Genomic DNA, 16,009 nt, shown 5'->3' on the forward strand with positions numbered 1-16,009 from the left:
ACCTTCAGGACCACAGCAAAGCAAGGCTTGTGAGTTCCACATGCCTTTATCCTGGACTTGCACTAACCTTTCCGATTAAGAAAGATCAGCGCTTCTCAACCTCAGCACTACTGGTGTTGTGCACTGGATGACTCTGTGTTGTGGGGAAGCTGTCCTGGACATTCTGGGATGTTTAGCAGCATCCCTGACTTCTATCCACTAGATGCCAGAAGCATGCCACCCTCAAGTTATGACAAGGTCTTTGAGTGTTGCCAAATGTCCCCTGTGGGACAAAACTGTCGCTGGTTGAGAACTACTCAGTTGGACCGTTTCTTCAATGGCCTGTGTCACTTTCACCCCATGGAAAACAGAAAGTGCGAATATTGGTTTATAGTGAGATAGATGTATTGGTCTATTTGAAAGGAGAGGCAGCAGGCTCCAGGCCCCCCGTGGCCCTCTGATGAAGCCTGAGGAGCTCAGCATCCTGTAACGAGGGCACACTGTTGGGGAGGTCTCAGGACATCGATGCTGATAAGCAGCACGATCCAGGGTTTTTCTCTTGGCCCCCACATTAGATCAGAGCTTTGTAAACAGCCCTGCTTCGTGGAGAGGCCAGAAACTTTGATTCCAAAGGGAGATATATTTTGCAAATGTTTGTTGCTTTATTAGCCTGTTGGATTCAAACTGCCATGATAAAAACAAAAAGAAAGAAAAAAAAGAAAAAACGGGAACATGAACATTCCTAAAAAAGCCAACAGGTCAGCATTTACTATAAATTTTGGATATCAAAATTGCAAGAAGTCTATGAGGGGCTGATTGGGCAGAGAGGAGCTACAGTTTATCAAATGTTTACTACATGCTGATTATGGGCTTATACACATTATATAAAAATATATATGTAAAATATATAGCATATTATATATATTTATATCCTTCTAAGACCCAAAGAGTTATTATTATACATCTATTTAAATGTTCTTATCAGCTCCAGAATCTCAGTGCAGATAATTCAGCTCTCTGTTGAGAGCTGAATTTTCAGGGTTATGCTTCTAACTGAGCAATGTTGAGTAAACTTTCCCTTCTCTGTACAGAGTTATTCTACACATCTATCATTCATTTATTTTATTTAAGAAGTATTTACTGAGCATCTATTACATGCCAGAAACTGGTGTCAGTGCTGGAGAAGGAAATTAGTTGGAGGTGGAAAAATATGTAGATAGATAGACATAAATCTATCTATACATCTATATCTATATATCGATTCAGCTAAGTGAAATGCATTATAATCACTTGGAAGAAAATATACTCTTTATGACATTTCCAATGTGCCTGTGTCAGAATATCTCTCTCTCTCATACACTGTATCTGAACAAAATCTGGACTTTAATGCACTCAAGTTTCAAAGAAAATATATGTTCAATAGTTTTCTTGTTACACTTTGGGTAAATAAGCAAGCAAGCTTTGGGTGACAAAAACTGATACTTACCCTTTTTCATGATCCAGTATAGGGTAATTGATAATTCGGATGAAGTAACCAAATAAAAAAACATGATGCTGTGTGATGCGATGCTGTGCTGTTCTACTAATTCATTAAGCAAATACTATTGAGCACCTACTGGGTATCAGGCACTATAATTTATTTATTTCCGAAGAGTTACTCACATCACTCCTATTTTTGGCATTTGTCTTTGCCAGAACTATGTCCATGGCATCAGGAATGCTGGTGAACTTGTACCTATCTGGAGGCTGGCGATATTTCTTCTCACTGATGATTTCTGAAGCCCGTTTGTTCTTTTCTGCCTCCAGAGAACCCAGGGGACTCCATCCTATGCCTCTCAGCCACTCAAGGTCAGACTTATACAAATTCTGTGAAAATATAAAGCAAGCCATCAAAATTCCATCCTCATCTAGACCCCGACTCAAACGATTCTATGCATTACAAACAGATGTATTTTAGATATTCAATAGTAATTTATCTGTCTAGTTTCTGCCTACGACTAAATGGCTACTCACATAAGATATGAAGTACTATATAAACTATGAGATTTAATAGAAACTGACCTCACTCTGTAGTTCATAAGCCTTTTTAGCTTGAATAACATCATTCTGGTCAGGCAGACATGTCCACCCATGCAGGTAGTTCTTGTAGTCCACGTCACTGACCAAGGCCTGACATTTTTTGGCCAACACCACTCCCAACATGTCCACTGGGCTGCTAAACTTGGTTTTCCACTTCTCAAAGTCCTTCTTGTACTCTCTTTCACTCTGCATTTTGGCTACATTCATAGACAATACAAGCTTTGGATCATCTTGCAGACTCCGGAATCCAATATGGTGGCCTATTTGCTTGCGGTAGCCTTGTTTATATTTAAACTGAAATCAGAGGAAACAGTTTTCTTATTAACATAAACACAGGGAAAGTTAAACTCAGTTTGCTTTGTTTGCGTGCTTGTTTTCCAAAATGGAAATAAGAATTTCATTTAGCTTATTAAGAAAGGTGAAAACAAGTGGAGGCTTCTAAAGAAACATAACGCAGCTGAGTATCAGGGACAGGTTATGATGAGAAATTACATTCAACTAGAGGGAGAACTATATGCTGGGATGTGCTAGACATTGTGTATGCTGACTTTAGGGTAGAATTTGATAAAGCTCTTGTGATACCTTTATGGGAAGGATGGAAAAGTATGGCTGAATGGCAAAAAAAATTTGGGATGATTCAAGACTTGATGAATAGGCCTAATAGTGTAGATTAATTTATTAAGCAGGTTTGCCATATAATTATGTCACATAAACTTGTTCAGGATCCGTATCTTCATGTACATGAAAACAGCTAAATATGTTACATTAGAAACAAAATTGCACAAGATATCAATACATTGCCAAGACAGGTCAAAATGAACTACATAAATATAAGAAAGTAATAGTGAAATCCAGTATTTAGATTCAATTGGGAAAAACAGCATTATTGTTGGATGACAATAACAGTGATAATGATGGAAATAATAGCATTTACTTGATGCCAGATGCTGAACACACATTACACTTCACAGAAGCAAGTTCTACTCTCTCTTGACACCCAGCTTTGTGGTTATGTCTATTATAAACACTTAGCAGTTTAAGTGGACCACAAGCTCATTGTGGGAAATCTGACAGAGTTGCTTTTAAAAAAGTAGGTTTTTGTAAGAGATTCTGTAGGGGTACAGATAAAGGCAAATCAGAAGCTCTCATTTGCTCAGCCTGACCTGAAATAGGAAAACAACACGGAGTTTTGAGCCACTCTATTTTGAGAGGGGTTTTGAAAAAACAGAATAAATCACAAGTGCCACGATCAGAAGATTGAAGGACTTTATAAAGCTAAAACCAAAGGAGAATAAATAAGAAACTTGAAATGTCTGAAGGGATATCGGGTGAGAAAGGAAATACTCTACTTTGTGGTATTCTAGAACACAGACCTAGGGCTGATCAGGAACACGTTTAAGTTCGAAATAAGGAAAGAGAGAACATCAATTAGAGATGATCCAGGAAGAAAACAACCTGACCTGAGGACACAACAATTCTTACATTTGTAAGTATCCACAGACCTGTTGGAATGGAGAGAAGGTAGGATGTTGAGTGGGAGATTAGATTAAATAACTTTTATCTTCTAACTCTAAATTCTATGATTCTCACTTATTAAATTCAGTACTCATAAAAAATAGCTCTAATCTCTTTAGGCTGTATAGATACAAGAATTATCTGAGACTGAGAGGAGATACAATCTCTACAGTTGTGGGAAATTCATTTATAGGTAACTTAATTTTAGGGTAAGATTTCAAAAGGTCCTAACAGATTCACATGGAAAGAAATTAGGTACTATCAAATGTCGTGTTATTAGGAAAGTATTGATGCAATTTCTTCATTTCCTAAACTATCTTCAGCTCATGGGGAGAACTAACATTAAATGAACATGAGTTTGCTTTCTGGGGACCATTCAAGCATCACTATGGCTTTAGGTTCATCACTACATCGATTCATTTTAATGAAGTATTGACCTGCAAGCTGGAAAGTGGGTAATGACACATCACCTAATTAATTTCTCAACACTTCTGGAGTGCCACAGATTAACTGAATCAGACAGAAACTTCCCTTATATTCTTCGAATTTATTGTCAGATTCTGTCTTTAGACATGCTTTCTCTCCAAACCAAATCCTTGTTTTGCTTTGTTTTAAAGATTTTGATTAAGAGATTGTGCTTCCCTATGAAATTCTGGTAATTTATTCTCTATGACCAAAGTTCTCTGAATTTTTGGTGCTTAATTTTGGGGTTTAAAAAATCATATGTTTTAGTGTTTGCAGAATATCTACATTGAACATTAATAAAAATTTAATTGATCAATAGGAACTATATCCAGTTTATTCACCAAATTTACTACCCTTTCCAATCATAAATAGAAGTTGCTTTGGGAGTTCCCTGGCTGTCCAGTGGTTAGAACTCAGCACTGTCACTGCTGTGGCCCAGGTTCAATCCCTGGTTGAGGAACTAAGATCTTATAACCTGTACGTGGCCAAAAAAAAAAAAAAAAGTTGTCTTGGAGAGGGAATATCCTTGTTTTATGAACTTCTGACCAGATATCCAGGGGAAAGTTAAGTCCTCTGGATCTTAAACCTAAATTCCTGCCACTTCCTGTATTTTCTATACCCTGAGCCAATTTTTTATAATTATGTAAATGGAAGGATGGGCTTTATAAATATGTGCAAAGAAAAATCTATTAACACCAGGTTGCTGAGGTTATTTATTATCTGGCACTTTAAATTTGTCTAAAATAGACAAATAGAAGACAGGAAAATTATTTGCAGGCAACCAGGGGAAAACAGAAATCTCTGGTTCTTTTGTAATGTCTAGAAACATCATGTCTTAGTGTAATGCATCTTGTAGGTCCTCTGGCTTGGTCCCTATTCAGGAAGCCCCTTTTATGATATTCAGTGAGAAAGAAGAGTGAATTTGGAGTAAGTGAAGAGGGTTGGAGAAGATGAAGGGGTTGGCATTACATTTTGAAAGGTAAGGCCTATCTGTGAAAATCACTACCAGCGTTAAGGTGCCAGCTTCAGGTAACAGTATATCCTTATAGAAGTCAAACAATACTTACATCACTAGCAATGTCGCTTGAAGCTTTGGCTGATTGTACAGAAATTGCATCAACTGGGAGATCATAGCCTTTCTTCAAAGCTTCTTCCCATCCTAGTTTATAAAATTTCTGAAAATTAAAGAAATTATTTAGCATTATTCAGTGTATATTAAAACCCCAACAGATTATTAAACAAAAGTTTACCTAAAGAGTAGACATCAGATTCTAACATCATCTATCTTAGCTCTAAAGATATGGATAAAAACAAAACAAGCTGTTTAATAGAACAGTGACTTAATATCATGTGACTGGCTTCAATTTTTTTTTTTTTTTGACTCTCAGACTCACTCCCCACCACACCCTCCTTGGTAGTGTAGTTGAGTATGGCCTTTTCTGTTCAGACACAATATGGTCATAGCAGATATACTAGGTAGATTCCCTATGCAGTTAAGTACAGTCTAGGCTCACTATTTTGAATACAGATGTTAAAGTAATTGATTAAAAAAAAGGGTCAGGTAACAAAATTTTGCTTATCTAAATGATGAAAGTAATAGATAATGAAATGCCTTTTGTAAAGTGCAATAAATAAGTTAATCTTTTTTAATCAAATTCATTGAATGGATGTATGTATGTTAAAACTGGATAGTAATAAGAAGAGCTGAAGGTCATCTAGTGCTTACTATGTGCCAGGCACTGTGACGAGAGCCTTATGTGGAATTTCTCATTTGGTCCTCACAGAAATTCAATGTCATAGGCACTTTTATGGTCCCTGTTTTAGGGATGAGGAAACTAAGGTTTAGGCCCAATACTGCACAACTCATAAATGGCAAAGCCAAAGCTTATACCAGGTCTGTTTGGTGCAATTTTTAGTTTCAACACCTATTTATTGATTTTCTACACTGTGCCAAGCACAATGAGTACTGAGATAAACAAAACAGGCACAGCGCCTACCTCCATGGAATGTATAATCACAGCCAAAGTGCTTGCTTTTAACCACCGTAAATTGCAACATCCCTATGCTAACCGGTTTGAGTCACTCATTTCCATTGCTTCAGCATTTACATCAATAATATACCATAACATCATTTAAGACATGTAATTAGTTTCAAGCCAAATTTGTACATAGTTTTACCTGACTGAACATTGTTTGATTTTGCTTGGCTTGTAAAATATCTGGTGTATCTGGCATCACATGAATCTTGGTTTTATCTTTGTTCCAATCAACGGTGTATAAGTACTAGAAAGGTAAAAAAAAAATAAAATTAAAATTTGAATAACTTTTTAGGACAAATAAAAAAAACCAGAATATTTGAAAGCACTCAATTTGAGTTAGATTAAATTAATTTAGTAACTAAAGTAGTATATAACTCAGAAAATGCATCAAAAATAAACTCGGACTTTAAAAAACAATTTAAAAGAACAAATAATTTCTAACTCTATTAGAAGGGCAAGGGAAATAAAAATAAGAGGTAGGGAGCAGAAGAAAATGGTACGGGGGAGTGCTCTGGTACTGTTTGCCACTGCGTAGAAGTGGTGGGCCCAAATCAAATTTCCCGAACAAGAACCAGAGGCTGCTGGCCCTGCCTGGCTGGAAGCTGTAGGGAATGACAGCTGTTCTGTCTACCTTGTTCATGGTGTGCGCATTCTGCTTAGCAAGAACCATGTCCATGGAGTCGTTCAGCTTCGTAAACTGGAAGTTGCTAGGGTGCTGGCGATAATTCTGATCACTGGCGTATTCAGTTGCTTTCTTGGCCTTCTCCACTTCTAGGGAACCAGCTGGACTCCAGCCAAGCCCTTTGTACCACTCATTGTAGTCCTGCTTATATTCATTCTATAAAGGGAAAAAGCACATTCTACTTTACCTTATCAATTTAGACACAAAAGTGTGGCACAGGAGCCTGTAACCTCCCTTCTCATGCTAGCAATGCAACCATTACCCAGAAAGAAGAGAGCCTTACATCACTCTGTATGTGATTCATATTCTTGGACAGCTGGATGTTCATGGCATCTGGAAGGAGGATGTAGTTGTGAATCAGGTGCTTGTAGTTGGTGTTGGTGACGTTGGCTTGGGCATCCTTGGCGGCCGTGACACTGAGCATGTCGGCAGGGGTGTGGTAGTTGGTCTTGGTCTTCTCATAGTTTTTCTTGTACTCCCGATCAGATTGCATCTTAGCCACTTGCATGGAATGGACTAATTTGGGATCATCTTCAAGACTGCGGAAACCAACCATTTTCCCCCTCTCCTTTTCATAACTGTGTTTGTATTTATACTGTGAAGAAAATTTGAATATTTATTCAGAGCAATTCCCTTGATCAGAAATCATTCTAGTGTCAATATATATTTCATAAAAAGGGATACTCTTATAGAATTCTACAGTTCACAAAACACTTTTTTCACTTTTATTTGTGTAACTTGATAATCACAACTATACCTTGTGAGGTTGACAGCAAAGTTTTTATTACTGCCCTCATTTTAGAGATGTGCAAGCTGAGGCCAGAGGGGTGAGTGACTTGCTAAGGTTGCTAAGGATTAGAACATGGATCTTGTGATGATACACGACCCGGATTTTCATCACACACTGCTGTTAGAGTTCACAAGACATTTAGTAGGTAATAAGAGTTCAGCAAATGAGAGGGGGAAAAGCAGAATGTTCTAAGAGGTTTAATACTGCCCTGAGAAATCATCTAGCCAGTCTTTCACTGATGAGAATAGGCTCACTTATGAGATACACAGTATCAGTTTAGGGCAGCTTTGTATTTGTGGAGCTCTTTTCCTTTTAAGACTCTCTGTACTAGTATAATAGGAAGAAATTTTACTATTTATCACCAATTTCTCTCTATAGTGGGGAGACCCTGATGCATGGAAAGCTTCTTATTCTGTCTATGTCTTGTGGGTTCGGGTGTGCAAGTCAGGAGCTGGGAGAGCAAAATCACTCAGCACCATAGAGGGAGAAGAATTCGGAATTCTCAGGACAATGTAGGAATGGGATAGGAAGAGCAGGTACAAAAAACGAAGAGCAGAGATGGAAGAGGAAAGAGAAAGTATCCCTGCGGGGTGGCTAAGGAAACAGTGCTCTGAATGTGCTCCTCCCATTACCCGCAAATCATTAAATGTCCCCTGTGAGTGGATTTCTTGTGGAAGCCACCAAACGAAAGAAATGAGTCTCATGTCGATGATGTGTTATGGCAATGGTATGTATGTTGGCATACCGGCTCTCTGGGGGGAAAAAGCCCTAATTTGTAGTGTTTGTCAGTTTCTGTGGTGTGAATACTCCCATTAAGACTGATATCAAGCTACCAATAGTTTAACAACTGGTTTGCAAAGTTCCTGGTTATTTAACAATCAGTTATCATGAGCACAGAAGATCAGCACCCCTAGCACACCCCTTCCCAAGACATCCTGTTAGGAACACAGAGCTTAAGAGGTAAGAGGCAAGATGTCTCATATTTTATTCACTCAATGTTTCTAGAACTCAGCCCTTATTATTTTGGTAGATTAGAAACCTGCAGTCAGATGACTGCTTTCCTTCAGACTTACATCACTTGCAATATCTCTTGAGGCCTTGGCAGCTTTGATAGGAATGGCATCAGATCTAAGATCATAGCCTTTCTTTTTAGACTCTTCCAAAGAAAGTTTGTAGAGTTTCTGGAAAGAGAAGCAAAGGAAATAGTTTTCTTCTAAACAGGACACTCCGTTTTATTTTAAAAGAGTAAACTGGCACTGCAGCACCTTTTTTTTCTTTTTTTTTTAAATCTTTCGGCAGAATCTTTCATTGGTGGTTCAAGGGCTGAAGGTTCTCTAAGTTAACATAACTGTGTTTGAAAACAAAATCTATTACAAATTAAAACATCTTCGAGAAACCACCAGAAAAAGGAAAAGGTACTGGTCTCTATTAGGTTGCAAATATGCTTTTTAAAAATGTGAAAGCCCAGTGGATTCTTATTGATGTATTTTGTCATGTAAGTGTCAAGAGAATAATACAAAACAGCCATGTTCTTACATCAAAAGACTTCACTGTTTTGCAACTGACACTTTCATGTATAAAACTGTGTGGATTCTACAATTCAAAAAGAAGTCAACAATCCCAAATCCCTGGGTAATTCAAACAAAGAAAAAAAAACAACTGGTAGGATTTGAGGGTTTCCTAGCAACTGGATAGGATGAGAAAGCAAGTGTAATAAAGCATCTATGCAGTTTCTTTTTCTTTTTCTTTTTTTTTTTGGCACATGGGCTTAGTTGCTCTGCGGCATGTGGGATCTTCCTGGAGCTGGGATCGAACCTGTGACCTCTGCATTGGCAGGCGGATTCTTAACCACTGCGCCACCTAGGAAGCCCCCTATGCAGTTTCTAACAGTAAGTGTTGCATATTCCTTATGGGGCTTGACCTAAATTTTGCAAAATGTTACTCTTCCCTTTCCATTTAACTTTTCCCAAGACTCCCTCTTTAGAACCAACTCAAAAGCTTGGTTAGAGGAACTCTCTAAGAAAGTCTTGGGATTCACTCTATCTCTTATCCTGGGCCCTAAGCCATTCTCTTTAATTCTCTGAGTTTGATAAGAAGTACCTGCCCCTAGAACAAAATCCAACTGCCCTTCGAATTCCTAACTGCTGGGCCCAAGTCCCATCAACTCCTAGCAAAACAAGACTACAAGGGTGAGTCAAAATTATCTGCACTCTGGTTATATTAAAACCTATAAATTCTACAGCCAGTGTGGATAATTTTTGACTCATCCTCACAGAAAGCAAGATTCTCATTTTTGGATTCCCACTCTTATTTTCAAAACATTCATTCTCAAAATTGAGACATTAATTAATTTGTTTTTACTGGTTCGAATAGGTAGGAAAGAAAGAGGACAACCAGAGGAATTACACTCACATCACTCATATTAACTGCATTTGCCTTTGCCAGAATAATCTGGGGGATATCAGGCATGATGTGGACTTTGGTTTTGTCAGCCTCCCATGCTTGTTTGTAGAGGTGCTGGAAAGAAGGGAAGGAAGGAAGGAAGAAGAAAAAAACAGTGGAAGTTAGTATTTAAAATTTTGAAGTCACTTAGTACATATATATTATTGTGCACAAATATCAATAGTTTATTTCTATTAGTTTGCCCTTATTTTTTAAACATTTAAAGGAAAAAAGTTCTCATTCAAACAAGACAGTGGAGAGGATGTAAGCTGGAAAGTAAAATGTCCTGTCTTCCTATTTTATAGCCTGGATATAGCATCTCCATCCTAAAATTTTCTATGCATATTAAAGTCCACATATAGTCCTTTTTAAATATAAATGAAGTTAATACATAATGTTCTACATCTTGCTTTTTTACTTAATATTATAAGTTAGACATCTTTTAGCCCTCTTAAAATAATTTACTTCATTCATTTTAAAGAGCTGCAGAGTATTCCATGAAGAGGTGTAACCCAATTGATTTAACCAGTTCTCTATCAATAGACATTTAATTTGTTTCCAATTTTTTTCTGCTCTAAGCAATGATGCCATGATCTTTGTGGTGGGCCTGGAGATGCACCACCCAGACACTCATTCAAGGAAGGACTTGTTGTCCCAAGTCCCCCTATTGGCAGACAGCCTCCAAATTGTCACCTGCTTCAGGGTTTTGCTGCCTCACTCAAGAGCACACTCATCCCTGGTGATCGTCCAGTTACTCAGAGAGGGGACACAAAGTGCAGGCACTTCCGGCAGGCCATGTACACTCAAGAGCCCTCTGCGGCATTGGCCTAGGCTTTGTAGGACCAGCACCACAGTCGGACCCCTCCTGCCAGGCCTCCCTCCCACAGGTACTGATCCCTGAAAAATTCCCTCTTCTCCAATCTCAGCATCTACTTTTTGGGGACCCTAACCTGAAAAAAATATTATCATGTGTACGTATGTATGTATATCTTTCAACATGTATGAGGATTTCTGAAGAGTATTGGGCAACTGAAGTTTTAATTTTAACAAATACTAACAAAAATTGTTGATTAGAAGTTTACATTAACTCCCTTTCCAATACTGTATATCACACAATTTTTTAATCTTTGTAAATCTTATAGGTGAAAAATACTCTCTCTTTGTTTTAGCCAGGTTTGATTGGAAAACAAAAACAAAACTTCTAGAGTCTTCTTCTAGACCAGGGGTTAGTAAACATAAAGAGCCAGATAGTAAAAACATAAAGAGCCCAGAAAGTTCGGCTTTGTGGGCCACAGAATCTGTTATTAACTACGCAACTCTGCTGTTGCAGTGCCAAAGTGGCCACAGGCAAATGAGCAGCTGTGGCTGTGTTACTATACAATTTTATTTACAAAAACAGTAATTTTTTGACCTCTGTTCAAGACCGGCACAATCCAACAAAGCTATGCAATGATGGAAATGCTCTGTGTCATCCAACATGACAGCCCCTAGCCACGTGGGGCTTGCTTGAAATGTAGCTAATGTGAATGAAGAACTGAATTATTAATATTATTTAATTTTAATTAATTTAGATTTGTCATCACATGTGGCTACTGATTATATTATTGGACAGTGCAATTCTTATCTTGGCATTATTATTCTAAAATGGTAATCTTTAACATCGAAAAAATGAAAGGCTTAATTTAACATTTAAAAAATGTGTATGTTTGTAATAGTTTAAATTCTAAATCTTAAAAGGGGCACTGAAATTTGTGCCTTATGTTGACAAGTCCCTTTCAAAGAGGTTGATTTTCTTGACAAAATTCTTTCCCAGAAGACTCCAGAGGATGTACTCAGAACTTAGCATAATACAGCTCTATCTTTCTACATCATCTTCTGCAACTGTTTCATGTTCTGGTCCAAACTGTTTTTCCTTTTTTGGTTAATCAATGGCATTTCTAATTATGATCCACACAATATAATTATTGCTGCTGCAATTATTTATTCGCAACTTAAAAATAGATGTCCAAGGATGATGTGCTTGTTGGTCCCGAAATCAACCTGTGGCTAATAATGTCAAACTACAGGAAGGCTTTTCTAAAAGATGGAATCATTAACGATCCAGGGAACTACTGGTGGAGAGCTCTCAGCATTGCCCAGAGAAGGTCCTGGCTCAGAATGCTGCTACAGCCTTGTAATCTAGGAGTTTTCTTTTACTCCATCAAAAGAGCAAAGAAGCAGGGGCGGGCTGCAACACCCAGCTGTTGTCAGTCCTACAGTCTACTGATTCAGCATCATGAACTGCTACTCAATTTCACAGATAAATGGGACTCATTTTCAAGATTTGCATTAAAAGAAAAGAGTCTATACTTATTTTATGTCTATTGGGTAGGGTGGTTCATTGAATATTTGGGGATGGCACTTATTAGGACTAATTTCTATCTTTTTTTTTTTAACTACAAGACCCTTTGTCAAGGTAGAGGAAACATTAATTATGATGCCCTAAAACTGTTATTAAAACAAACCTGTAGATTAAATGTAAGATATAACTGGCTTATGCTGGATGACTATGAAACACAACATTACTGAAAGACTTACTTCATTCATAATTTTTGCATTATTTTTGGCCAAAACCATGTTCATTGAATCCATTAAAGTGGAATACTTCAAAGTGTCTGGGTGTTGGCGGTACTTCTTTTCACTGATAATCTCCATGGCTTTCTTGTTTTTCTCAGCCTCCAGGGAGCCCAGAGGGAGCCATCCAACACCCTTCATGAAGTCAGTGTAGTCAGCTTTGTACTGATTCTGCAAAAGAGAAAAGTTCGAGGATGAGAAGAAACCAGATCTTCCAAGAACCGTGAGAGGGTGTTTCATATTCCATAAGTTCCACTTCAGTTTTCAACCAATAGTATATTCAACTTCAATTACTTTTATCCCTAAACTTTAATTTTTTTTATATTTCATTGCACGAGTAATTTAAAACAAGCAGTAACATCTTTGTGATTTGTTTTTCTCAATGCCTTCATAAGGAAAAAAGTGCTAAGAAATACCAAACAGATCAATCTACCATGTGACTGTTAATATCTCAAGAGAGGTGACCATGCTGGACTGACTTTCTTACAAAAATCCCAAGTCCCTTTGGTTAATAGATGGCTTAGGGGACCCCATTTCTCTCTTTTGCTATAAGCCTTTGAGCAGCCACCATGGTTACAACTCCTTCAGGTATGCCAGGAACCTCACTGGTACTTTGTGCAAATTTCATTTTTCCCCCTCAACTTGGGTATCTCCCTCTACAACTGTATGATGGTTGCTTTCATTTGGGTGCTTATGTACCTCCCCAGCTATAGCTCAGCTCCTACATTTCCAAAGAGAAATATAGGCTTGGTGTGGCCTGCCTTTGGTTCATAATTTAAATTCACTTCCCCCAGCCACCAAAGGGCCTCTACAGCTGAATTCTTGGCTTTCTACCCTCTGTGCCTTCCTCACATTTATTCTGATAGCCATCACCTCCTTACTATTTCATCAGTAAGTAAAACAGGCAATTACAAAGCTGGAAATGAAAGTTGGTTGGGGGTGAGGGGCAGTAGCTCTCAAGTTATCTGACTTTCTGTTTTACCTTTTACTCCTTAACCAGGAACTTTTTATACTTTTGACTCCCTATGCTAGATATATTACCTTCAACACATTCTCTCTGAAACCAAATTTCATTTGCTGTTGCTGAATCTAGCATCCAACAATGCTCACAGTGATAACAGATAGGATTCATCCCTGTGGTGTTAAAAAAAATAAATTCAATCTAAGGTAGAACATGAAACACCTCATTGTGAAATTACACATGAATTTCTTTTAGGATTTTCAAAATGTCATCATTTATGGCCGTTTCATGATTTGCTTATTATCCAGAGTAAGTGCTCTGCAAACGCTATGGCTGTCACTTACATCACTTTGAATCTGCATCATGTTTTTGGCCAATTCAAAGCTCATGGCATCAGGAAGCATGTTGTAGCTATGGATCACATGCCTGTAGTTGGCATTGGTGGCCACTTCCTGAGACTTCTTGGCTGCCACCATGCTGAGCATGTCTACCGGGGTGTGGAAGGATGTCTTGGATTTCTCGTACGCCTTCTTGTACTCCCGGTCCGACTGCATCTTGGCCACTTGCATGAAGTGCACCAACTTGGGGTCGTCCTCTAGGCTCCGGAAGCCAATTTGTTTCCCTTTGGCTTGTTCATAGGCTTGCTTGTACTTGTACTGTGGATGGAAAAAGAAATAGGGTGATGAAGACAGTGAAGGAGAGAGAACAAAATATAATTCACTAGACGTCATTAGCTTTGTCATAGGTGTAGGGTTTTAGAGCTACTCTAAACTTAGAGAGGGAAGATTTGTTGGGGCTAGGGGGCAGGGAGCAAAATCTTTTTGCTTCAAATTTCTTGCCAGACATGAGTCCATGTAGGAAAAAATCATCTCAGAGTTAATCAAAGAGATGTGTAAATAGGTTGTTTTAGGGTGATTTAGAAAGCAGCTTTTCCCACTCAGCTGTGTAACCAGCGGAAAAGGCTGCAGGCACCATTTCTCATGGTGCATCTCTACATTCAGGGAAGAGCGTGGTAATGGATCTTCTGGGTAAAATGTATAGATCACATCCCTAAGTTTGCTTAGAATTGCCCATAAACAATTTAAGCACTCTAAAAGCAACTTATTTTAACAAGACCCGGTCACTTTTTACACTCAATGATGACCAAATGATTAGAGGGTCCTTGGATGGGGTGAAGGGAGGTGTCTTGTGTGTTACATGGGACAGTGGTCCCACCAACACTGGATAGAGCTGACTGCAGCTCCTGTATACACATGAGCTTGGCTCATTTGCTCTTTTTTTCATTTAGACTAAATAAGGCCCAGTGGAAGCACTTACATCACTGGCAATGTCTCTGGAGGCTCTTGCAGCCTTTATTGGGATGGCATCAGGCCTCAGGTCATATCCTTTCTTCTTTTCTTCTTCCCAGCCAGCTTTGTACAGTTTCTAAATGATGAAGGAGAAAAACACCAGCATCTTGTTAGTCTGGTTAGAATGCAGATTCTGATTTTAAAGTGGTTAGCATGTGGGAGACAGATATTCCACAAATACTAGTTCCCTTCAAACTCTTTCCGCCCTGCCCCCATTTTTGTTGTTATTAATCTACTTACATCACTCATGGTGATTTGGTTTACTCTAGAGAGTAAAATGTCTGGAGTATCAGGCATGACATGAATGGTGGTCTTGTCTTTGTTCCATTTTTCAGTGTAGAGCCTCTACAACAAGAAAAGCAGGCACATGAGTGTACAGCAGGACAAATCTGCCATGTGCTATCAAGAGGAAGAGGCTCACATCTCCATGGCAGAAGAGCTTAAATCTGATATTGGAAAATGAATGAAATAGCAAGAAGAGGGACTGATGAGACTGGACATATGATTTAAAAAATCATCAAACAAGGGAGCCCTCTTCCCCTGAAACAATAAATGCTCTCTTGCCCCTACCACACATTACATGGAGTTTTGTAGTTCTATCACGCGCTCAGCGTAGTGTTGACAGACTGCCTGGGGTCGGTAGAGCTGGGAGTTCTCTAGACACGATGAAGGTTATAGACTGCTCCCTCCCACCACCACCACCACCATGACCATGACCATCAGAAAGATGAAAATGCTGGTGAAGGTCAAAATGGCACTGCTTAGTTCAATGGTCTGAGCACTGTGAGGGTTCTGAGGCCGAGGCCAGCAGGTGAGTTCTTACCTTGTTCATGATCAGTTTGTTACTTTTGTTTAGTGCTTGCTCCATTGTGTCCATGGCGTATGTGAACTTCAGCTTCTCGGGGTGCTGGCGGTACTTCTTCTCACTAAGAATCTCTCCTGCTTTCCTTGCCTTCTCCACCTCCAGCGACTCTATCGGCACCCAGCCAATCCCTTTCATCCAGTTGGTGAAGTCAGATTTGTACAGGTTCTTTACAACGAAAAAGGAAATATTCGTTTCAGCAAGAGTCAGGGCCTGGTTTTCCTTGGCCAGAT

The 16,009-nt window shown here is 38.7% G+C and overlaps 1 protein-coding gene across 10 annotated transcripts in view; it reads right to left on the reverse strand.

Annotated features, from left to right (window-relative positions):
- The window catches only part of NEB (nebulin), a 234,760-nt gene that overhangs the window by 125,001 nt on the left and 93,750 nt on the right, over positions 1 to 16,009 (reverse strand). For all 10 annotated transcript variants that reach the window (XM_057744557.1, XM_057744559.1, XM_057744556.1 and 7 more), the window contains exons 63-75: positions 15,738 to 15,944; positions 15,155 to 15,259; positions 14,883 to 14,990; positions 13,910 to 14,221; positions 12,569 to 12,775; positions 9,962 to 10,066; positions 8,623 to 8,730; positions 7,043 to 7,354; positions 6,709 to 6,915; positions 6,217 to 6,321; positions 5,106 to 5,213; positions 2,041 to 2,352; positions 1,642 to 1,845 (exon numbers count right to left, since the gene is read on the reverse strand). In XM_057744557.1, the coding sequence (XP_057600540.1) occupies positions 1,642 to 1,845; positions 2,041 to 2,352; positions 5,106 to 5,213; positions 6,217 to 6,321; positions 6,709 to 6,915; positions 7,043 to 7,354; positions 8,623 to 8,730; positions 9,962 to 10,066; positions 12,569 to 12,775; positions 13,910 to 14,221; positions 14,883 to 14,990; positions 15,155 to 15,259; positions 15,738 to 15,944 (2,400 nt within the window). The remainder of the gene's footprint in view (positions 1 to 1,641; positions 1,846 to 2,040; positions 2,353 to 5,105; positions 5,214 to 6,216; positions 6,322 to 6,708; positions 6,916 to 7,042; positions 7,355 to 8,622; positions 8,731 to 9,961; positions 10,067 to 12,568; positions 12,776 to 13,909; positions 14,222 to 14,882; positions 14,991 to 15,154; positions 15,260 to 15,737; positions 15,945 to 16,009) is intronic.

This window comes from Hippopotamus amphibius, chromosome 8, assembly GCF_030028045.1.
Source record: "Hippopotamus amphibius kiboko isolate mHipAmp2 chromosome 8, mHipAmp2.hap2, whole genome shotgun sequence".
NCBI classification, from domain to species: Eukaryota; Metazoa; Chordata; class Mammalia; order Artiodactyla; family Hippopotamidae; genus Hippopotamus; species Hippopotamus amphibius.